At 53.5% G+C, this 23334-nt stretch overlaps 5 protein-coding genes across 5 annotated transcripts; 2 read left to right on the top strand and 3 right to left on the bottom strand.

The window, feature by feature from the left end:
* Positions 1-895: 895 nt before the first annotated feature.
* PG986_003078 (uncharacterized protein) lies at positions 896-4154 on the top strand (the record flags this gene model as incomplete). The annotated part of the gene is made up of 4 exons (XM_066839300.1): positions 896-1094; positions 1179-3184; positions 3237-3978; positions 4048-4154. The coding sequence occupies 4 exons, from the start codon at positions 896-898 to the stop codon at positions 4152-4154; spliced, it is 3054 nt and encodes a 1017-aa protein (XP_066704364.1).
* A 1643-nt stretch (positions 4155-5797) lies between these two features.
* On the bottom strand, positions 5798-7570 carry PG986_003077 (uncharacterized protein; the record flags this gene model as incomplete). Its single annotated transcript, XM_066839299.1, has 3 exons — positions 5798-7054; positions 7116-7446; positions 7515-7570. The coding sequence occupies 3 exons, from the start codon at positions 7568-7570 to the stop codon at positions 5798-5800; spliced, it is 1644 nt and encodes a 547-aa protein (XP_066704363.1).
* Positions 7571-14443: 6873 nt separating this feature from the next.
* On the bottom strand, positions 14444-17767 carry PG986_003076 (transcription initiation factor TFIID subunit 1; the record flags this gene model as incomplete). The annotated part of the gene is made up of 1 exon (XM_066839298.1): positions 14444-17767. The coding sequence occupies one exon, from the start codon at positions 17765-17767 to the stop codon at positions 14444-14446; it is 3324 nt and encodes a 1107-aa protein (XP_066704362.1).
* A 1438-nt stretch (positions 17768-19205) lies between these two features.
* PG986_003075 (uncharacterized protein) lies at positions 19206-20978 on the top strand (the record flags this gene model as incomplete). Its single annotated transcript, XM_066839297.1, has 3 exons — positions 19206-19373; positions 19641-19775; positions 19869-20978. The coding sequence occupies 3 exons, from the start codon at positions 19206-19208 to the stop codon at positions 20976-20978; spliced, it is 1413 nt and encodes a 470-aa protein (XP_066704361.1).
* A 467-nt stretch (positions 20979-21445) lies between these two features.
* On the bottom strand, positions 21446-22947 carry PG986_003074 (actin 4; the record flags this gene model as incomplete). The annotated part of the gene is made up of 2 exons (XM_066839296.1): positions 21446-22827; positions 22896-22947. 2 exons carry the CDS (start codon positions 22945-22947, stop codon positions 21446-21448), a joined length of 1434 nt encoding a protein of 477 aa, XP_066704360.1.
* Positions 22948-23334: the final 387 nt, after the last annotated feature.

The raw sequence follows: 23334 nt of genomic DNA, 5'->3' as shown, positions 1-23334 counted from the left end.
GAAACAATCTCTAATCTCTCCTGGTTGCTTTGCTTTGCTTTGCGCAGTGCGTGTGATAGGAAGAGAGAGCGAAGGGGGAAAACGCATGCCTGCCTACCTACCTGGAGAAAGGAAGAAGAAGAAGAAGGAAGAAAAAAAAAGAGCAAAAAGAGCTACATACCCTACCTAACCTTACTCTACCTAGCTAATAACCCAGGGAGGGGGCAAGTAGGTGATTTGGACGATTTGCTCCCATCCATGTTCGGATGCCTCTCTCCCCGTCACACTGCCTACATTGCATACATACATACTTACTACCTACTACCAGAGTACTTTCCCATCCATTGATCAATATCCACCCCTCGCAAGTCTATCTTGTCGGCTTCTGTTTTTGACTTCGACCCAATCCTTTCTTTATTGAAACCTACGAGCGTTGGCACCGAGTTCCTCTTATTCAGGGTTTTGCGTGATTGATTGATACTTTCACCGCACCTGTCATTTTCGTCCCGGGCCGCCGTTGATTCGTTCCTTCAAGTCAAGTTTACTTATTCGTTCGTGCCGTCTGTCCTTCCGCCATTCCCCCCATCGACCAGACTATCTCGACTTTTACGCCAGACGCATTTATCCCGGTCCAATACCAGACCAACTATTCTACCAAACCTGCTCCAAGGAATTCCTCCTCCCCCATCCGGCTTGGCTCTAGGGGAAGCGACAACCATCATCCGTTTTACTTCCCCATTGATGTCATTTCCTCATCGCCAGCCGACAACAAGCACTCGGTTTTTGTTCTGATCTGAACAGACGACGACAGGCTCGCCCGAAAGTGCAAAGCACATGATTTACGGGAAATCTCCCTTGGTACTGTACATTTTAGGATTAAAGTCCCCAGCCGCCGTATCATTCCAAATCAGCAATAATGCCGGGCCTCTTCTCCCGAATTAGGGGCAAAGACGGCCAGGGAAAAACAAAGTCCAAAAAAGGCTCCAACATCGACGACCTAACCCACCAGCTGCCCCAAAAACCGCAATGGGAAGATGCCTACACAAGAACCTCAGTCGACCCAGAGGAAGTTGGCGAACTAATTCATGCCTGTACCGAGGAGCTCAAGGCCAGGGGTATGTTCAAATCCGTTTACCCACCTTGCACAACATAACAAACGCAAAGTTTCCATGGACTGATTTGTATGTCGCAAACTATAGCCCTCGACCTCCCGTTCCTTCTTCTGCCTTTCCGACCGACGTCGGACCCGAGCGCGGTGCGCAACTTCATCCGACACTTCTTCGATGGCGCCCAGCCTGCGCGGGGCGAGTTCCTCGTCCAGGAACTGCGCATGACGGAGCCCATGGTCATCTCCGGTGTTCTTAAGTGGTGCTGGAGTCGTCTACAGGGCGGCGTGGTGGGATGGGACGCCTATGAGCTCTTCAAGGTTGGAGAGCAGGATTCGAATATGGCCCGCGACTCGTTCAGAACATTTATACCCTTGAGTGTCGACAACGAGGTACGCACCAGCATCATATTCGACTACTTCGACCTCCTCTCAGCAGTTGCGGCGCATGGCAAGATGAACGGCTTTGGGGGCCGCAAGCTCTCCCGCATGGCCTCGTGGTGGGCTTTTGAGCACAAGGATACTGGCAATGGCTTCGAGGGCGGCTACAGATCATGGCTGTCCGCTGCCGATGCCACGAGTCACATGTTCTTTGCTTATTTGCGGTCACTGGCGCCACAACCAACCCTTGGCGCCATCTCGATGCTGCCTATGTCGTTGCAGAAGCTACTGCAGGAAACCGAGTACCCCCCACAAAAACCGTCTCTCATGCAATCCACCACGAATAGGGTCGTGATGATTGTTGACTCTGTTTCGCCTACTCCGTTTGCGCTGCTGCGCCGTGCTAACCACTTCCAATACCGTGAAAATGACCGAGCCCTGCATCAGTTCTCCGAGTATGATGACCCCGTGAAGGCGCTTACTGAGGAGTGCCGCCGAGTCCTGAAAGCCATCTCCCTTGCAAACCAGAAATCGCAGGTTTCTAGCGCGAAACATTCGACTGGCTTGCGGGATGCTTCATGGTCGCGCTTTGAGGACATTGGGTTTGGCGGAGCTGTCGAGGAGGATGAAGACGATGAGGCCGCACGAACTAAGAGCCAGCGGAACGTTCAAGGGCTAAGATCAACGCCAGCTTCAGGTGCAACCAACCTAGGGCGGCCGACCACTCCCTCTTGGGCTGATTTCTTGTCATCTGGCTTCGTTGATGACTCACCAAACAGTCCTTCGATGCTGCTACCTCCGGATAAGGTACTCCCGCCGATCGACACCACTGTCCGCCAGCGGAGCTCCCAATCTCATAACCCGCGACTCGAAACCAACCAATTCCTGGAGCCTGGTGAGTTGGCCAACATCACTAAATTCGACCTGGACGAGGCGTTTTGGTGGGTGTGGATGAGCAGTCTGGCGCCCGAAGAAACACCCGAACGAAAATCGGCTTTTGGCCGATGCGCCGTGATAGAAACCATCATTCGCTCCGGTCGCTGGCTCGTCATGGAGGAGATGGTCAAAGGGGCCGCCCCAGAACCCGACGCCGGTGCCTACGTGGCGGAGAAGAAGGGTCTTTTCAGTTGGACCAAGCGCAACAAGGACAAGGGGCTCTCTCGCAGCAAGACGGTGGCGGGAAAGCGCGCGCTTGAACAGCAAAGTCAACTTAACCCGAATGGAGGTTTGAGTAAGACGAGTATCGGGCCGGACCAACAGGCCAGAATACAGGCTGCTGCGCAACAGCTACAGGCCAAGGAGCACCACGAGATGCAGAACGCGTCCCTTCCAATGCGACGCGGACGGACAGACACGGAGCTGATGAGGGAGAAGACAACCAGTATTCTCACTCTACAGCCCGCCGTCATGAAGGAGGCCTCACCCGCGATGAAATGGGCCAACAAGTACGACAAGGATGCTATCAGGGATGCTTATCTTTCCAGTACCAACCTCGGTCGCGGTCTGGAGCAAGCCACCATGCAAACAAATGGGCACTCGGAGAACAACTCGATGACCAATGGCTCGCATCGTCCCAATGTCCCGACCAAGTCGCCCACCATGTCGCCTCAGCCGTCGCCGGGATTGGTACCGCCTCAACAAGAACAGGCCAACAGATCCCGCAGTAGGACGCCCGAACCTCCTCGAGATTACGAACAGGAGGCTGTGGCTTCTCACAACGTACACCCTCTTCAGAGGCCGGAGGCCACGGGACGTGATTCTCCACTGCCAGCCCCCTCCGCAGGACTTCGCGTCAATGGAGGCTGCTCGATCAAACATGATTTCCCCTGAGCTGGCAAAACAAAGCCCAGAGAGTAAGAGACAGCAAAAGAAGCTCCACAAGGACAAGGAAGAGAAGAAGTCTGGTGGTGGACTCCGAAAACTGTTCGGTCGCAATAAGAATCGTGGTTCAAAGGTGCCAGACAACGCTGCTAGCGATGTCAACAAGATGATTGCGGAGGCGCCCCCAGCCACCCCTGAGAAGCAACCTGAACCTGTCCCATCTGAGCCTGCCCTGGTCTCAGCTCCCGAGCACCCAATGGAACCTATCGAGGAAGCCACCCCAACTCCTACCCAGGCGGAACACCATGATCATGAGCATGAGTCAGCTTACGAGCCTTCGGTGGATGAGAACGTTTCCCGGGTTGATACTGCAGACGCGGCAGAAGCCAACCAAGCGTTCTCGCGGTTCGACCAAGGACCTCTTTCTGACCAGCCGGCGTTCGTTCCGGAAGTGGATGGTAGTGATGACGAGGCCGCCCCTCCGCCTATCGCCCGTGATCATAGCGGCCAGAAGCCTAGGCAAGAAGCCGAGGAAGAGGAGGTGGCTACGACTGGCGTGCCAGCCCTGGACCGATGGGCCCAAATCAGGAAAAACGCTGCTGAGCGCGCCCGACAGAGCGAGGATCAAAGCAGCAGGGGTGGGTATAGCAAGGCGACAACCGAGGGTGATGATGAGACAAGTGGCGAAGAGAGTAAGAGATCCGCGCCCCTGCTCAAGGCCTAACAATTGCACAAGCGGTTATGCTAACAACAAGATATAGCCATCGAATCTCGAGTAGCTCGCATCAAGGCCCGTGTGGCTGAGCTAACGGGCAATATGGAAAACACCTCTGCTCCAGGAACTCGAACTCCTCCTTCTCGACGTTAGGGACGGATATGGGATGACGATTTTGTGATGCACCTCGACGGATAATACTCTTTTGGAACTTTCTGCCTTATTGGGGGGGGGCCCATTCCTCCACGGCAGGCCCTTTCCTCCCCCTTCTCTCTTTCAATCTTCTGGGTTGACGCAAAGCACACTCTTGACGACGTTCTGTTGACGCGTCAAGCTGGCGGCGCGGACCGCTGGGTGCCTCCCTTTTTTTGTTCTTGCTTCTAATTTTCCCGACACATCAAGATTTGTCACCAACCACACGATGATACCACTAGAAACTTTTTTGTCTGTTTGCCTTCTTTTCTCGATATACCAGCGCGCCTTGCCTTGCCTGTCCTCTTCTTCTTCTTCTTCTTTGCCCCCTATTCCTAGCTACACGCTAAAAAGGGGCTCAAGAGTGGGACAAATTATGTAATCGTCCACGAGGAGCGGATTTGTAGCAATAATAATCTTTCTGACCATACCTTTCTTGGCCTCGTTAAGTCGGCCAACCTATATTTGGCACTCAGTACTGATGTGACTAGCGAAACGTGCACCAGATGAGGATGCGGCAAGTGATGTTTTCAGCACTCGAGAATCCTTGTCTTCCTGGGCATTGTTGATGGCGCAGGCGTTCGTTGTGTCCATGCGTTCACTGATAAATCGAGCGATCGTTGTTTGTTGCCGCCTTCACGTTGGATCTCAGGTTAGTGACAACAAGTATCACGATCTTGAAAAGACGGCAAGGGAATCTCAGTATGCGAAGAGTAAATTTGGTCAATATAAGTTCCAACAGATACGTGTGGTAACCACAGTGGACGACTTCAAATTCCACTGATCTAACGTACAATCTCTCTTTGCGATAAAAGCACCAGACAAACAAAAACGCCGGTATAACGCCTACCCGATGCGCCCACTCGTGATTTCATCTTTTTTCGCCCGTGCCTTTACAAATGCGAGCATCCAAACATCGTGAAGAAAGTTGGGGGAGAAAGGAGCCCCATTACTTTGACAAGCACCCAAGCCCTCCCTCTTCTTCCTCCCCTCTATATCAGAAAACCCGGAGCCCTGATTACAATCCACACACAAAGATAAAGTCGCTGTCGGACAAAACCAAATATAATAACAGTACCAGGACGCCATACAATGCTTCGGTATCCAAACGAAAGTTCAGAAAAGGAGAACAAGCGAACATCGCTCGTACGGTATAAAATGATAAACCCCGAAAAAGCTCATAGGATAATCGATAAACACGCCCGTCAAGTGGATCGAGGCCGAATGGCCATGCTAGCGTACCGCTTTTTCGAAGGTATAGAAGTATGATGTGGTTATGTTGTACAGTCCGCAGGAGTCATGCGGAGAAAATCGACCGTTTAGTAGTCGCGGCGACGAAACCGAATAGCCAAAAAGGAAACGTGATGAAACAGTCTAGGAGTCGACCCTTACCCTCTTGGCTTCTACGCCTTCTGGTCCATCAGACGAGGGTCCAGCGGTATTAATCTCGGGACTCTTGCGTTTGTGGGGGGTTCTCGTCCCTTAGAAAAGACGGTCCAGAACCATGTACAGGAGTAGCGAAATTCAGGGGGCTTGGTAGAGTGTTGCTGTCGTTGCCCCGGAAGTTCCATTCGGGATAGAAGCTGCTAGGGCTCGGCAGAAACTCATTGTTGAGGAAACGGGAAGGTAGCGCCGAGACAGGAGTATCGATATTCATATTGTTGTTGGTCTGGGCTTGAGGCAGAGGCCTTGCGAAAGGATTTGGGGGGCCCAGTTGCTCCCGCAGAAAGCAGCGCGGAAGCTGATGGAGACGGCGGCGGAAGAACGGGACCGGTGCCGTGAGACTCGGCATTACTGCGGCGGTTGGCTTGTGTCGCCGTCTCTGAAGGGTTTGCCGGCGACGTGCTTGAATCTTGGGTGTTGCTGCCAGCTTCCGAGGCCTCATCGGGAATCTGCACTTTGAGTTTGGGTCTCGGAGCACCGCCACCCACTCTGAGACTATTAGATCGCGAGGGAGGAGTGAAAGTAGTCTCTGGGATAGACCCAGATATGGACTTTCGGGGCCCGGGACCCAGATTGCTCGGTACATTAGATGTGTTGGATCTTTGAGGCGGCGGGGGCGGGGAGCCATGGTCATTATTCCGTTGAACAGCGCCTACATCCACAGACTGAGCTCGGTTACCTCCTGCGGCAGATTCATCTTTCCCGTTGCGAGGCTCTGCACCAAAAGATTCGAGGTGTTGGGACAGAATGGAGCGGTTCTCGTCTATAGGAGTGAAGATGCTGTGCTGCTTGCGTGCCGGTAACTTCTTGATTGCAGAAGTGGTATCGAGAAAACGGTTCGGTCTATCAGGTGCGGCATCAGGTCTGGGTTCCATAGGTGGCAGAGGCTGTTGGGGCTCTTGTTGCGGTGGCGGTTGCGGGGGCGGATGGTGTTGAATCTGCGGCGGCTCAAGATGCTGATGCTGCGGTTGCGGAGGGGACATGTGTGGTACGGGCTGGGGTTGCTGAGGAAGCTGTTGTGGTTGAGGCTGCGGTGGTGAAGCTTGCGGGCGCTGCATCTGTTGATTTTGCGGAGGACCTTGAGAGTAGCTGGGAGGAGGAACCGAAGAGCGCCTGTCATCCATATACTGGGGCATCGGAGGCTGCGGCTGCTGGTGGTGCTGAGGAGGCGGATACGGGAACTGGGTTGGCTGATGAGCGGCCATGTGCGGTATACTGGACATGCCAGGTTGGCCTTGTGGGTTGTAGATTGCGGGGTGAGGCATGTAAGCATAGCCATTCGCATGTTGTCCGGTCGGTCGTCTGAAGTCGGTCCTCGAGGAGGGTCTGGATCCCATCTGCGGCTGCGGCGTGTGACCTCGCGCCACGAAAGGGACACCGTTGATGGGCGGCGAGGCTGACGGAGTGTGCCCTCGTAACTGCGGAAAGGGGGGGCTGCCCTTGTGTCTGGTAGTGAGGGGGAATCATCTGCGGTTCGACGGAGCCCTCATGGCCGTGAGGTGGCGTGGCGTCGCCATCTTCGTCGTCGTCGTCATCGCCGCCATTGAAGTCCGTCGGACCCTTGTGCTCATTTGGCCCACCGTGCTGCAATGAGGATTCTCCTGTCAGTTCTGCCTTGTTCGGCCTTTGCGGTATAGATAGCCAGATACGCACATATGTGTAACGCGTGATCAGCTCGCGCATGTCACCCGAGGAGTACTCATAGAGCTTCTTGTTGCTGCCGAAAATGAAGACAGCCACATCGACGGAGCAGAGGACGGAAAGCTCGTGCGCCTTCTTGAACAGACCACCTTTGCGCTTCAAAAAGGTACTGCAGGCAAAAGATGTCAGTCCCGGGTCGCAATGCCGCAATGCGCGCGAGTTTGGGGGCAAACCTACACCGAGCGGTTCCTGTCATCCTTGATCGCCTTGATCTCAATCTTTCTCCGCCCCATCTTGGATTAGATGGCTGGCTTGCCGGGGAGACGATGGAGCGCGACGTTCCGTGGGGCTATATGAACAATTGCGACGGGAGTTCCGCCAGGATTGTTAGACTCCTTGGGAGTGGTCGTCGCCCAATGCTGCGCTGCTGTTGCTGTCGGAGAGGGCTGGGACTGGTGCAGGCAGAGCGCGATTGCGACGGCGGAGGGCGAAGATGGGTATAGCGAAGTGCCGGGGAGTTGGCGCGCCAAAAAGGTGGCAGGCTATGTCGGGCGGGCGCTGTCAAACCAAGCTCTAACAAATGCAATAAGAAACAACAGAGTTTGGAACTAGTGGAAGCCGGCCTTTTTGACTTTGGGGGAGGGCGCTGGGCATGCAGATGGGTAGATTATACAGGAACAACAGCAGGCAAAGTGAAGTAAAGTCGAGTGTGCGTGTGCGTGTGTATGGAGAGAAATCTATGTATAGTCTGTGTGTATGTATAGAAGATAAAGATAGAAGAAAAAAAGGTGACGACCTTGCTAGCCTTGGGGCCAAGGATGAATAGAACAGAGCCCGTTGCGTACGTAGTCTTGTGGAGAGAAGGGAGTGAGTGTGTGAGAGAGAGAATAGAGGGAACGGGTGCGGGTCAAAATATGAAACGGGGCTTGATGGGTGAGGAGAGGGACAGAGGGACGGAGAGGGACAAGACGGGCGCGCACACGCCTGCTTTTCAAGGATTCCGCGCAGACTCCAATGCTAACCACCCGAGTGAGCGGGTGCGCGATGTTTCTGTTCTGTATTCGGCAGCAGCCAGGCGTTGGTGTCGTCGATGCTCGCGATGCAGAGACAGAGAGAGAGAGGAGAGAGAGAGAGATACAATGCTACATGCAGACAAACATACATGCAACAGAAAAACGCTATGTACTTACAGACGTCGGTGCTTGTGCAGGGCGATGGGGCTGAACTGGCTGGTTGATTCTAATAATAGACGGATCGTGTTCACCACGTCTTGTCACTTGCTCGGGATGGGAGCAGAGAACAAAAAAAAGAAGACTGGAGGGAATGGGAAGGGGGGAAACGGGGGTGGGAGTGAGGGCGGGGGGTTTCGATGGGCACGGCACGGCACACACGCCCTCGCTCACTTCTGGCTCTCGCACTCTGTTCTCTTTCGCTGCTGCTGCTCATCTCACCAAGACCAAGGCAGCTCGAGAAAGTGGGCGGGCCTGAGGTTGGCAGAGGTAACATACCTAGAATTGAATCAAGCAAGTCGAGTCCTGCCTAGTACCTAACCTACTACGGGCAGTGGACTACCTACTGTCCCGTACCAGCCAGGCCCGGAAGGGGGGGGCGGGGGTCCATCATCAAATGATTGATGTACCGTACGGCGTGCATGTACCTGCCGCTGCCAGCAGACTCTGGTGCTCGACTCCTGTAGCCGTTGGGGTTTGGATACATGTACATACTTACAACACGTCCAGTCCTTTCCGCGCGCGCAGTGCAGTGCAATGCTGCATCAAATGGAAAGTGCCGTCCAATTTGGTCTCATAGGTTAAGTACATGTATCCGGTTCCAATCAATTGGGCCAATGGGGGATAGCCTGTTGATAGCCTGTCCACCTTTTGCTCATCCCGAGAAACCGTTGCCACCGAACATTGAAGCTGCTTCCATGTTCCGCTCCCCACCTTCTCGTAGTGGTTAATGCCTTGGAGGGAGGCTAAAGCACTTCGAGTACTAAAAACCCACCCAGCACTACCGAGTACCACAGATAGATACCCTGCAGTAGTAGGAAGGATAGGTAGCTTCGAACTTGGAAGCCCAATTGTAGGTATCGAGGAGTGCTACGACTAGTACCAATAGTACCTAGATAGATATCCAATGTGATAGGCACCGGCATGGTATGGGTGCGTAACAAGGTTTTGCTCTTCTTCCTTCTTCTCGCAGGTTTCGGTAACGGCTGCTGGTGGCTTGTCAGCACTGCTCACCACCAAGTCCGGGATGTGCCAGATGCGGCACTGCGGCAGGGTCCCCAGCAAGCCTCGATCCATTCATTGGGGCCCGTCTTGCGACCTTGCGACCTGCAGCACAACGGACAACGAGCAACGAGACAACGTACGTACACTAATAAGTAAGTAGGTCAGGTACATAATGTATGTTAGCTATACGTCCTCGCTGCAGTGCAATCCACTTCGCACCAACCTCAATCATTTTGTCTCTGCCGAGAGACGATGCTTATTGGGAGACTCTCATCAGCGTTCGACTGGGCAAAGCCAAGGGAGTGTTTGCTTTGCCCAACCCTTGCAGCCATCGTCACATGCCCTGACAAAGCTGGTGGGATACCCACCACCTAGCATTACTCCTCTTGGGCACTCACTGTCAGGATGTGCGTGACCTATCTGCACGTGACAAGATCCGGTCGGCTGCCTCCTCCCCCTTCACTATTGGCAGAAAGATGACGATGACTTAGGGACCGTGGCCCGGGGGGCAGCTGCTACCTTCAGCCTTGCCAATCAAGGACCGCCGGGTCTGCAGCTTAGTAGATGCATCGCCGCCTGTTACTTGCATCTTTGGCTGCGAAACATGTCCCCAATCACAGCCGAGACCCCTAGAGCCTCAACGGTGGCTGTGTTTATTTTTGGGCATTCAACATTGCTTCGAGAAGATGTTTCTCTCATGATTACTCTTCAATGGCCCTGACGATCTTCACGCGATTCTCCAATCTCCCCCTTACTTCCAGAGCCGCGCTTCTGCTCTTCTCAGGGGATGGAAAGCAACCCCTTCCCGGCCAATGACAACGGGAGCGGGCATCTATCGCCCATCAGTCTCAAGCGAGACCTTGCTTGGGGATGCTCGATATAGAACGTTTTCGTCATCTGGTCACCAAGTTTAGATAGCCGAAGCACGATAAAGGGACATCTCATTTCTCTCCTCTGCTGACACGCGGCATTTCCCAGCCGAAAACGGGCACAAGATGGGTGACCGGCTGCGCAAGACAGGTTGATAATGCAACTGTCGCGTTCATGTCACGCTTGCATGGATGTCGGTCGATTGAAGGTTGACGTTGGCAGGTAGGTACCACGAACTACGCTCTGGCTCCGGTCCCGAGTAAGCAACAGACATCGGTGCCTGCATAGGCCCTGCAGCAAATACCACTTTGATTGATAAACCTTCGAGGTTACAGGGACGGGGAGTCTTCTTTTTCGCTTGCGCATGCTCGTGGATGGTATATTTCGTTATGGCTGCAGCGTACTTGCCAACACCGAATCCACCGGGTCACCATTCGATACATACGATTCGAGCATCGCCAAAGTTAAGCGCCGGGCGTTACGGGACGCTAGAGGGCGAGTTGGCCATCTGAGATGCCTTGCAGTCGTTGGGATAAGTCTTTGTCGATGCTGATTGGAGTCGTCTATGTATGTGTGTGAGGTAAGGCTAGGAGGGGAGTGGAAGATTCCACCCCCGCCAATCTGGATAGCACAGGCACAACACACACACACACACAACCACGCGATGATGCTGTTGCTAAAAATAGCTATTTATAGAAACAAGAGCAAAAAAAGCAAAGCAGCCGATGCCCCCGCTTGCCTGCATCGACAATGTCGCACAACTTTCTCACCTTCGTCCCCTTCCGGCCAATTAGCCCGCAAGCGCCACCAGGCTCAAGTGGGTAAATTAGCTCTCCAAGCCCGGCGGCCAAGCCTTGATACACATTCAATCACCCGAGCAAAAGCAACGACCGCGGTGATCCTTGCATGCTGGGCAAAGCCATTCAACAAGAAACAACCCCTTCCCTGCTCCCACACACATACCAGCCAGCCAGCCAGCCAGCCAGCTAACGCTAGCCCGGCGAACCTAAACACTCATGGCTTCGTCCCCAATGGCCTCAGCTTATGGGCAAGGCTTGTGACAATGCGACGCTGAGATTCCCAGGATCGTGAGTGAGCCACCCCTTCCTTTGCCCTTGTACGCAGGTGTCTGGAAAATCTCTGGGCGGTCCCGATTCATGGAACCGAGTTCGTTGCGTTGCGCCCGCCGGCTCCCCATCCCATTGTGGTCCATCTCCAGATCGACAGCCGGACAAGCGATTAAGGTGAGGGGAGGTCATAATATCTTACGTTTGTATCTGCCTTTGACCCGCATATGATGTTCATCGGGTTTGCCTATGAGTACATACGGGATTTGTCAGGCCTACCGGGCGAGCAAGCGAACAGCGCCGGCACACCGACATCACACTTGATCGTCGTGGATTAGCCGCCGAACTGGGCAATATACATTGATGAACCAACTTCCACTACAAGGATCACCACACAAACGAACTGTACTCGATGTAGGTTCGTTCACATTGGTGCATACATATCCAACGGCCCGGTATGGATCAGCTGCAACCCGGGAAAACAAGGGCTGGTGGTATTCACTGGTCCTATCCAACCAGAGCGGACAGCCTGTTGTACTCTCGGCATTTGACTATAATATTACTATTTTCTTATACATATATTATTTTACCCTCCTTTGATAAGAGAGGGATCGATCTTACGTACGCGGCAATCCCTCGGCCGGCCCTTTCCTGAACCCGGATGTTTAGCAATCCGACTGCGGTACTGCACACCGCAAGAAGAAGACGAAGGGACATGGATAGTACAGTACAACAGGCACTTGGGCTGATGGTAGATACCAAGGCAGGTGGTCGGACAATATTGCATCTTGCATCTCCAACAACCTGACGGTGATGGGGATCCCCTACCGGGTACACCGCATATTGTGTGTGTGTGTGTGTGCGCGCGCGCGCGCACGCGGGGTATTATCCCAAATAACATCGAGATCGTAAGCTGGGCTAATTAACCCCCTCCCACCTGAACGAATGTGATGTGTGACCATCATCCATCTTGGTGCATCGTCACCAGTCAGTCAAGAAAGAAGGACACAGCAATGTGGGTGGTGCAACTTGCCAAAGAACTTGATCGCGTCCCAAAAGCTAAGACGCACCTAGCAAGTAACCATATCATGGAGTAAGACACTCCCGAGCTGCAGGAACTGCATCCCTCGGGTACTATGTTTAGCAATGGCAAGCCTGCATGCGTTTCTTTCGACCTACGTACACGCTAGGCCACGCTGCTACTGCACTCACTTCATGTTTTCGATATGCACGCCTGCATGCCCGCTGCTATCTATTCCCGGCACCATGGCTACATGGTATGTAGGTCTGGTAGATGACGGCCTTATCAGGACACCACCATGCCACACAGCAACCAGCAACAAACAGGGTTTTGCTCCTCCTATCCAACTGCGTCTGGGCCGATACATGCAGGACTAGGCCCTTTGATGATCTCGGTAGGAGGCCTATACTCATGTACATGGGTTTGGATAGTATACGGGTTATAGGTTGTATATGTTTTAGGCGCTCACATCCTTGCAAGGACACTGATGACCACATCTGACCATATTTATCACCCCGTCGTCAAACAGCCCGCATGCTTCTGGGAGTATTGTTTCAACGATACGACGCGCTATATCTGCCCTATCGTAATGGCTTGTGTGTATTGTGTGTATTAATGGTTGCCTGTAGCAGGATGCTCTTCTTATTGGGCAGCAACCAACCATAATGATGCTTTTTCTCAACCCTCTTTGTCGCAAGTGATCGCAAGAGTGTTACATCGTGGGCCTCACGATGCAAGTGAGAAAAGCCAATGTCTAAAAAATAAACCTGAACGCCAATACTGATGCTTGCCCCTTCCCATGCAGGTACCCTCGCTTCCATATTTGGATCATCATCCATCCTAACCACCCTCCCGTCGTGTGCCCTGTGAGCATGAAAATAAACCCCAACGCCTGGCCTTGCAACAAAGTCCGCATACGGAGTGCTCCAGACGTGGAGGAAAAGAAAGAGAAAACAAAAGCCAGAGTTGCATATGCAAATCCAAATACAAACCCCTACCCCCACCTTTCTCTCGCTTTACACGGGATGGCCTCGACTACCGACTGAATATTGAAGCCGAATGACCTCCCAGAGTCTAAATATAGTGTTATGGTGAACTCTCGACGCTGGCTGATGACGAGTGCGGGCGTGGACTTCGGCGGCAATCTGAATGTACAAACTTGCCCTCGCGATGTATACGTTTCGTAGCGCACTGGTAACCAAGTTCCCCGTCGATTCGTATAGCGTCGCCTGGACACCTTCTCAGCGAAACTGTGCGACAACCCACTAAGGGGAAGCTGCCGAGCCCCCAGCCGCAGGGGCGCTGAAAGAACCAAAGCCTCCGCTGTCATTGGCGCTATCGGGATTAGTGATGGTGCCGTTGAGTAGAGGACATTTGCTGTGAGTCCATATAAGTTAGCGATCGATGCTGGCCGCAAACCTCTAGGGTCTTGAGATATAGTCAAGGAAATGAAGGGAAGCTGTTTCCCATATGGGTACACTCCAACTAGAAGCTGCCACTTGGCGACTGAGCAAACGAGAGCAGCCAGAGGACAGTCTCATTTCTCGCAGACATATGCTCCCGCGTGAGACAGACCCCAGGTATCTGAGGCGAGGGGAGAGGGAGCATGGGAGGTTTGAAGATCGCATCGATGGACAAACCTTTTATTGGTCTTGATGTGTCCAACCTGCCCGCAGTTTGCGCACTTCCGGGTCGTGCCTCCTGCCGTCTTATCGGCAGAACCAGACGGATCCGGGGATGCTGCATCGGGGTCGGCCACGGCATTCTTCTTTTCTTGCCCTTGCCTTGTTTCTCGCGCACTTGTCGTCGGTCTTGGTTCTTGAGCAGCCTAGACAGTTCCTTCTCGACACTATACCAAGTTAGTTGGCGCATTCACACAGGTTAGGTACAGGAGGGCGGCTTACAGTTTCATGCGCTCCCTATCGGCATCAGCGTCGCCGGTGGCCTTGAGACTGTACACACTGTGCATATCTGTTAGCAGTGATCCATCACAAGAAGGGCAGAGGGCGCGCACTCTCGAGAGGTTTCTTCCGTCTCTTTCCTCAGTTTGACGTAGTTCCTGATGACGGCCGGGTTGTCTAGAATAACCGACTCCATCACCTCATTGCCATCCTCATCTCGCACCTTACGGTTGATCTTCAACTTGCGTTTACTCTGAAGTCGACTGCCAGCGCTAGTGCGTGAGAACTGACTGCGTCCGTCATCGACATGAGCAGCTGGTGTGTAGTCAGATTTCCTCGTGTTAAATCGATCATCCTCATTTGTGGTGTCCAACACATCCGCGTCCTCATGTGTTGTAGGATCCGACAGTGTCGTCTTCTGTCGTTCCCAGATGTCTCCGATAGCAGCGGTGTACATGTCGTGTTGCTTCTTCACGTTGTATGAATGACCACCATTTGCTTTGCGCTCTTTCTCGATGGCATCAGCGCTAGTGGCAAGCGGCCCTTGCACAGCATTGATATAGCCTCCCTTCATGGACGTTTTGATGAAACTGAAGCCGAGGCCATGGCCCGTAGGGTCACCCTCACCATGAAGTGCCACCATGGCCTTCTGTGCACTGGCTTCGAGGAAGTTTGACGTGAGCTTCCAAGGAGCCATCTTGATGGCCAGAGGCTCTTCGGCCCCGCCTTCGTCTTCGTCATCCGCGGTGGTAGCGTTCTTTCTGTTCACGTCGTACCCGGCTGCTTGCAATTGCATTTGTCCGATTTGCATCGCCTCGATCAAGCAAACGTCCTCAGGCTTGATCATAGCGCGGATGTCCTTCTCGTCCATCAAGGACTCGCCTTCCTTCAACTTCCAGGTCTTGGAGTCGCGGTCATAGGCCAGGAACTCTTTCATTTTTTGTCTACGTTGTGTTAGTTCGTACTTGTTGGCTTTCTGTTCTGTGAAACTGTAGAAATGGTCGATTCGTTGGGCGATATCTGACCCTCGTTTGTTTGGGGGGACGGGGTAATTGTAGATATGATCGTTAATATCAACGCACCTATTCTGAGGGTCGAACTTGTCAAATACGTGAGGTGTGATTTCATGAATATCGACGTCCTGGGTTGGCCGTTTTCTCATCATGCGATAGGATATCATCTTCAGCCGGTTTTTGGCAGTACTAGTAACCTTGCGGGCGTGAGGGCCGGGAACCTCGACCGAAGGGAATGTCTGTCCCACGACATAAATGTGATCGATGGCCTTCAGGTAAAACCGTGGACCGTCATGCACGTTTGTGCTGAAGCCGAGAAGGAAGTCATTTGGCCTCGGCTCATGTTTGAAGATGGGAGCTCGGTACATTTCATTGTGAAGCGTTGGGACAGTCTCGCCAGGCTCAACTTTGCCAAAGATCGAGAATGGTGACTTATCTTCAGGCATTAGCATGTGGGGCTCACCAATGTCAGCCTTGGCTGCCTTGCTGTCTTCCTCCTTGTCATCTTTGCGGCGATGATAGTTGATTACTCGACTTCCCATGCCGAAGTTGGACAACATGACGGGTGCTTGTTCCGAGTATTCGAATAGGACGGCCGAAGAATTATCGTTGAGGCTCAGATCTTTGCTGGTTTTAAAGATGTCCTGTATGCTCCTATTCTTGAGCTCTTTCCGCTTCGTCCTGGAGTGTTTCTTAAACGTGATAGCACTGCGCACAAGCTTTTCTAAGTCGAATTTCTTGCGATGGTGCTCCCAGAAGTTGCCTTCAAGCTTCGTTCGGTAGAATGGGAACGTTAATTTAAGAGCTGGTAGACTGTGCTCTACCGCAAGATTTCCAAGCGTAGCTCTGACCTTGCTCTTGTTGTTAGCCTTGAGCGCGTTGTAGGCGTCGTCGTTGGAAATATTGAAGCGGGCCTTGACATCCCTGCCAAGTTGCCCGTTCGCCATACGCGTCGTCTTCTCCTCGATCTTTGGGCGCTTCTTGGGGCGGTCGGACTGCAAATCTTCTATGAGCAAGTAAGGATCATTAAGATCAAGCCGAACTCGCTGGCCGAAACGTTTAGTAGCCTCGGCGAAGTTATTGATACCCGACGTATCGAAAGATGAGATGTCAGGCAGACCAATCTCAATCTTGCGCTTTTTCTTGGTCTGCTGACGATCCGGCTGCAGGAACTCACGATCCCAATCATCCATCTCCTCATCCTCGTTGTGCGGTGGTGTGACAAGGCCATTTGCTCTATCGAGCACTGCCGTTGGGTCATGGATACTGTCCCAGTCGTCGCAAACTGTTGCGAACTCGGCCAATGTGAAACCCCCAACAGGCTCATTTTCATCCTCCGAGTCTGATTCTGGCTCTTCCATGTCCATAGCAATGGAACCCATGAAACGACTCCATTCGCTTTCCTCGCCGTACTGCTGCTGCGGCCGTTTCTGTGTTGCCGCAATAGTGCTGTCAGAGAGACGGAACAACTTGGCAGAGTCACCTTCGAGTTCGAGTTCCAGCTTGGTGGGAACCAGAGCAGGTGGGCTCTTGGCAGGCTCCTTATAACTAAATTCGGCGGGCCATTCCTGGAAGAGCTCCCTGAAATAGAGAATTTTGTGGGGTGCAAAGCTGGGAAACTTTTGTTCGAGCAGTTCGTCGACATTTTGAGGCGGGATCGGAATGGCAGAATGGTCCTGGCGGTTCGACTGTTCATTGACCCAAGCGCTAACGCTACTTTCGCCTTGTTGAGGGAAGTTGAGGCGCATACGCTCCTCGAAGGACATATTGTTCCAGTCATCGTCGGTGACGTTGGCATCGACAGGAGCAGCACTCGGCGCAGCAGGTGCCGAAGACCGGTTGGCCTCACCGTCGGGTTCACCCTTAATGTCGCGCTCGTCATCCTGCGTAGGCTGAGTTGGAGGTTCGGTTGTTGGCGGCGACGAAGGAATCAAATTATCGTCACCATCACCGAACAGATCGTCGAACCCGTCATGGTCGTGACTAGTACCGCTATCTTCGGTCAAGTTAGGAATCTGAGACATGCTGGTATCAAGATCCTTGTGACCGCCATCCTCCGAAGCAATGTCATCGTCGCTTATGTCCTCGTAATCGATGGCGTCGTCAGCCTTATCGGTTTGGTCGAGTTTTTTATCGCCAAAGCCCTCGAGATTCAGCTTTGCGCCTTGTCCACCGCTGACTCCAGCCAGCATTGTCTCGATCGCCTTGTCATCTTCGACGGCCTGGTTTGACCAGTCGATGGTATCGAATTCGGGGGAATCTCGTGCTTCGGCCTTGACACTTTTTACTGGCTGGTTGTTGAGTTCGCTGAAGTCGTCCGCCATTTCCACATCTTCAGCGCCGGCAAAGCCGTCGGCGGCCAGCATGTCGAGTTCGTCGGACATGGTGTCGGATTTCCTCTTCACTTCACAGTCGTAGCCCTTCTAGAAAGTCTGGAATCACGCGCGCGTGACCTCGGACAGGTCGAATAATTATTTCATTCCGGGAAAATGCCGAGCTTCGTGCCGCTACTTGTCGATCTGACGTTTTCGGGTTGACGCGATGTGTCGGAAGTGGCCAACGCAGCCAGAGTCGAAAGATGTTGCTAGACACGGCGTGGAAGCGTGAATCGATGAATGTTGGAGAGGTGACGAGAAGTGTTGCCAAGACCGTGGTGGAGCCCGTGGTGCCTAGGTAGCGCGTTGTTGCACTAGCCACCACGACCCATTGATCTGGGGAACACAGCGCCGGGAACTGAGGGCATGTGGCGGTGGAAGATGTGGCTAGGCAAGTGATGGTGGATGCGCAATGCCGTCAAGTATCAACCGGTAGGTGGGTAAAAGTGAATGCCGTGCACTGATAAAAGCGACTGTAATTGGGAAAAAGGAAGTAGAATTAAAACCTTGGAGGCCATTGTTAGCAACAAAGCATTGCAAAGTGGTTGCCAACGTGGCTGACGAAATGTGAGTTCAAAGTGTAGCGGACGGAAGCGAGGTGTGGAAGTGAGGTTGATTGATCTGATTGTTCCGTAGATTGTCATTCCCATCCAAGCGGAACGGTCGCTGATGGCAGTCCAGACTCCAGAAGGGGTCAAACCAGATGGATGGAAACAAGCTAGAATAACATATCTGCTCCCGAATGAGTTTCAAGATCGGTACGTTAGTGGTGGACTTAAGATAAGGTTCCTTTTTCCCCCTTCTTGTATGTATATACCAAGTTGCTTAATTGACTTCTATTGACGTTAACCTTTTGACACACAATGGTTTTCTGTGATCCACGATTTACTTACTTCCAATTCTGATACCACGCGCCAAGGGGGTTATTAGCCACTGGTGGTATGCCGGCCAAATGTACCTAATGGCTTACCTAGTGCATCGAGGAGGCACCTGGGCAGTAGGTAGGTAGGTATAGGCTTGAGGTGGGACCTGTCACGACACGACATGCGACCTGTATGTATGTGCATGCATGCATGCATACTTGACCTCAGTTATTAACAGAATATCCCACACATGAACAAATCCAACAGAGTCTGGATCACCATGGAGGAGAGTGGAGTCAGGCCCAGCCGTGCCAGGCCTCACAGCCAGCAGACAAGTGTATGTAGAACATTGCTTAGGCCGGGCCCTGGAGACTAAGAAAAGTAGGTAAAAGTACCAGCATGTCACCAGCAGCCGCCGCTATCGCAGTCCAACTCCCATGTTCCCTTTCCTGGTAGATACCTCAAGTCCTCTTGCGAACATTTACCAAGCAATTCTCTGATCGTTCCCGTTTCCTTTGGCCTTGACATTGCGCCAGAGCGTGCGTGCACACATACACACACATACTTGAGCACACTCGCGCACAATGGCGAGGGACTTGTTAAAGGCGCAATATGTGGGCAAGAGCCTGTATAACGTCCCCACCCCGGCCCTGGTTCTTGACCTGGCTAAGGTCGAGGCCAACTGCAACTTGATGCTGGGTGCAGCCCAGAGGCTGAACCTCAACTGGCGTGCTCATATCAAGACTCATAAAGTAAGTACTTACCTACTCTTCTATACACCTGAACATTACACAATTTTCTGGAAATGGCTCCATGGGGGAGGGCAGGAGCCTTATGAGCCTTACTGCACCACCCCAAATCGGGACGCACCGCAGAGGTGTATAGGTTCGAAGCAACCTGTGGCCAATCCCAAGCTGGCTTGAAATATGTCCTTTAAGGCAAAGACTGGCCTGGCTTTTCTTCTTCTCTCGACTCTTGACCCCTTGCCTTCTGGGCCCATGAACTAATGCAGAGTATAGACAACTGAACTTACACGGCTTCAAGTCGGAGACAAGAGCAGTACCTCTGTCAACTTGGCGGTATCAACACTAGCTGAGGCCGAGAATATCGTACCGCTCCTGAAAGAATACCAGGAAAACAGCCGCAAAGTCAACGTAAGAAGCATGGTTATGATGCCTTCCTCACTCTGTTTAAAGTAGTCCCCGGGTTTCTGACTTGTGTGTGTGTGTGTGTGTGTGTGTGTGTAGCTACTCTTCGCATTCCCAATCTACTCGACATGTGTGGACCGCCTCGCCCCTATATCAGCCCAGCTCGGCCCAGGCGGCCTCTCTGTGATGGTTGACCATCCCGACCAGATCAAGCACCTCACCGCCCTGGCCAGCAAATCCGGAAACCCGCCTTTGGTATTTCTAAAGGTCAACTGCGGGAGCGACCGGGCCGGTGTGGTCCCGGACACCCCCGAATGCAACAGCTTGATCAACAAACTTCTCGTCTCCGAAGCAGTGGGATGTTGCGAGTTCATGGGCGTCTATACCCATACTAGCCAGTCCTACGACACTCGCTCGGACTGGGAGGCGCTCGAGTACCTAGGAACCGAGTTCGGCGCCGCGTACCGCGCAGCCCAAGTAGTCCGAAAAGAGCGGCCCGACCACCCCCTTATTATTGCCGTCGGTGCCTCGCCGCAGGTGACTTCGCTCCAACACCCTGGCTTCAGCGAGCCCGCGCCCGCGTGCAGCACCCCCTTGGCGCCCGCCGAGGCTCTGGTCAACAAGATGTCGCACCTGATCTCCACGCTCAAGGCCGAGAACCTGACCCTCGAGGCGCACGCCGGTGTCTACACGACCCTCGACGTCCAGCAGCTCGCCTCGCACGCTCGCTCCTCCGACTACCTCAACTCGGCCGCCCTGGCGCTCACCGTGCTCGTCGAGGTCATCTCGCTGTACCCGCAGCGGAACAACGGCGAGACGGCCGAGGCGCTCATCAACGGCGGCACCCTAGCCCTCGCGCGCGAGCCCTGCAAGGATAAAGGGTCGCCACCCGGGCAACACTACAGCGCCTGGGGCCTCGTGAGCCCCTGGAACTGCGGTGGGCAGCCCGTACCCGGGCCGGGCTTCCCTGCCGAGCACGAGGGGTGGGAGGTCGGCCGCGTCACGCAGGAACACGGCATCTTAACGTGGGCCGGCCGGCCCGAAGAGCAGAAGCGTGCCCCCTTGTACGTCGGTCAAAGGTTGCGGGTTTGGCCAAACCACGCCTGTATCACGGGTGCTCAGCATGGTTGGTACCTCATCGTGGACAGTCGAAACAGGGGCCGCGAGGATGAGATTGTTGATGTTTGGCCGCGGTGGAGTGGATGGTGATGTGCATTAGCCTTCATTTGACCGAGACTCGATCCAGCATCCGGTCCACCCCTGTCATTCTCAATCCTGCTATCACCATTCTGCGTTTTTAGAGACGACTTCTATCGGTGTAAGAAAGACAACATGGCACTGGAGATTACAACTCAACATATAGACAGACCGTTAAGATGCCAACCAAGACGGCAATGCGATTTCATAGACTACCCCTGAACCTTTTTCTTTCAAAACGGTCTGGGGATCTGGTACAATAGGTTTATAACCTACTTTAGACTAGAAGACTGCTCGTAATTTAGAAATACTCCATCTCAAGACCTGGTACTCCAAACGCCTGCACCTCCAGAATCGCATCTCACTGTATCGAATGGAGAATAAAGAGGCCCAACGACGATCCGTAACAGTGTTTTTTCTTTCTTTCTGGGGGCTCCATACTCCATCTATTCCTAGCCTCCAGCCCTCCAAGAAACGCCCTACTTACAGCGTTTCTCGACAATGCCGGCACCGTTTTCGTCGTACTCCTTCTTCGAAATCCACATTTGGTGGAATGTACCCAAGCTCGCCAGGATAGAGCCGCCAATCCACGCTCCGAACCGTCGTTCCGTAGTCAGACCAGCCGCGTGTAACTTGACGCGCATACCCGGGTACATGGCCATCAGCTCGTTGTTCAGGCGGTCGTTGAATCCGTTCAGCAGACTTGTGCCGCCGGTGACGACGATGTTGCCAAGCAGGTTGGGTCGCAAGTCCACGTCCACAGCGTTAAGGCAGGCACGAATCAACTCAGGGACCGTCTGGGCCTTGGTGATGCGCTCTTCCTCGGAGGCAGTAGGCAGTTGGGCAGTCTCGTCCCACATGCCCTCAGAGACACGGAAACGCTGCTCGCGCCACATTTGGTTGGAGCCATCGGGCATCTCGAAAATGCGACCGGGTTGCGTCTTAACAAGGTCTTCGTTTCCGGGATTCGAGTAGCGGCCAGGGCCACGCCACACCTCTACTACCGATTCCTTGTATTCGGTAAGAAGGCGTTCATCCTCGTAAGCACGGTACGAGGGATGGAGCTCGTAGTTGAGTTTGCGGAGAACGGCTTGGCTGGGGGCGCCGGCGTCGACTGGGACCTTGCTCTCAATCATGTAGCTGGGTCTGACCTCGATCTTGGGGTCGCTGCTGTCGAACATGGAACGGATCTGGTTAGAGAGCCAAATGCCGCCAACATGCGACTTCTGGATAGACCGCTTCAGGATCATGCCGTCATGCACAGCAGTTACGCTCGTGTTTGCGCCCCCTACATCCACCACCAAGGCACTAGCCTTGCCAGCAGCGAAGGCTGCACAAACTGGCGTTCGCGACAGCCAAAACGCAGGGCAGCCCCAGTTCTCCATGGCGATCTCGATGGCCTTCTCCCGGGCCTTGCCCTGGTTCCAAGGCGCTTCGGTCATGAGCAACGGGCTCTCAGCAAGAGGCTTCTCCGCGTTCTCGGCATTCTCGGCGGATATGGCGGCATCCTCCATGGACACATCGCCCTCGCCGTCGGCGCCATCGTTCAGGCCGTTCTTAGAGGGCTGCGTCTGGCGGCGTTCGGGTTGCAAGCGGTCCAAGAGCATGGACTCCCACACCTGCACAGCTGTGTCCCAATCCTCTACGACCGACTCGGTCCTTGACATGTAATTCTTGATCTCGAAGTCGGGGCGGGCGAATAAGTAATCTTCGCCGAAGACGTTGCGGGAGCCCGAAGCGGCATTGGTATCCTTGATGGAGCCGTAAAAGGAAGGGAGCACGGATTTGGGCACATCTTCGCCCGCGAAGCCGGCGCGCGTTGAGCAATATCCTGCATCGAGAACAAGGGCCGATACTTCGTCTGTTGTTGGTGATCAGCACCGACCTCTACACCAACTTAAGTGCGAGGCTGTTCCTCAGACAACATACCTCCGCCATAGATGTCAGTCGGCACTGACGCCGTAGTGAGGGGTTGAGCCATGGTGGCGATGTGTCGAAAGCGTTATTAATAGTATCGCTGCCTCAAACTGTGTTGGCAATTACAAAATGCACAAAAAGCGATGTACAGGATTGAGAATCGCAATAGCTTCGAGTTGGACCGCGTCGCGTGGCTGGTGCGTCGAATTGGAAGTGGCAGGCAGCTTGAGCTTTAGCGAACTAATTGATTGCGACTGCCCGCTGGGCAGGGGGTCAGGGGGTCTGTGCACCCAACAGCTCTAAGTTCTACCTAATGTTCTAGGCTGCTTCAGGTACCGCGCAGCGTCAAGGTTGCTTCAATTGAGCCTTCAGTTAGTGGGTGGTGGGGGACCTCGGGAGCTTCCATGCAACCATCCTGCACGGCAGATGAGATCTATGAAAGGCGCGATCT

This window comes from Apiospora aurea (assembly GCF_038362705.1).
Source record: "Apiospora aurea strain CBS 24483 chromosome Unknown utg000002l_segment0_segment0, whole genome shotgun sequence".
Classification (NCBI taxonomy): domain Eukaryota; kingdom Fungi; phylum Ascomycota; class Sordariomycetes; order Amphisphaeriales; family Apiosporaceae; genus Apiospora; species Apiospora aurea.
Note: the sequence above shows the minus strand (reverse complement) of the source record. Positions and strands in the feature narration are given on the sequence as shown.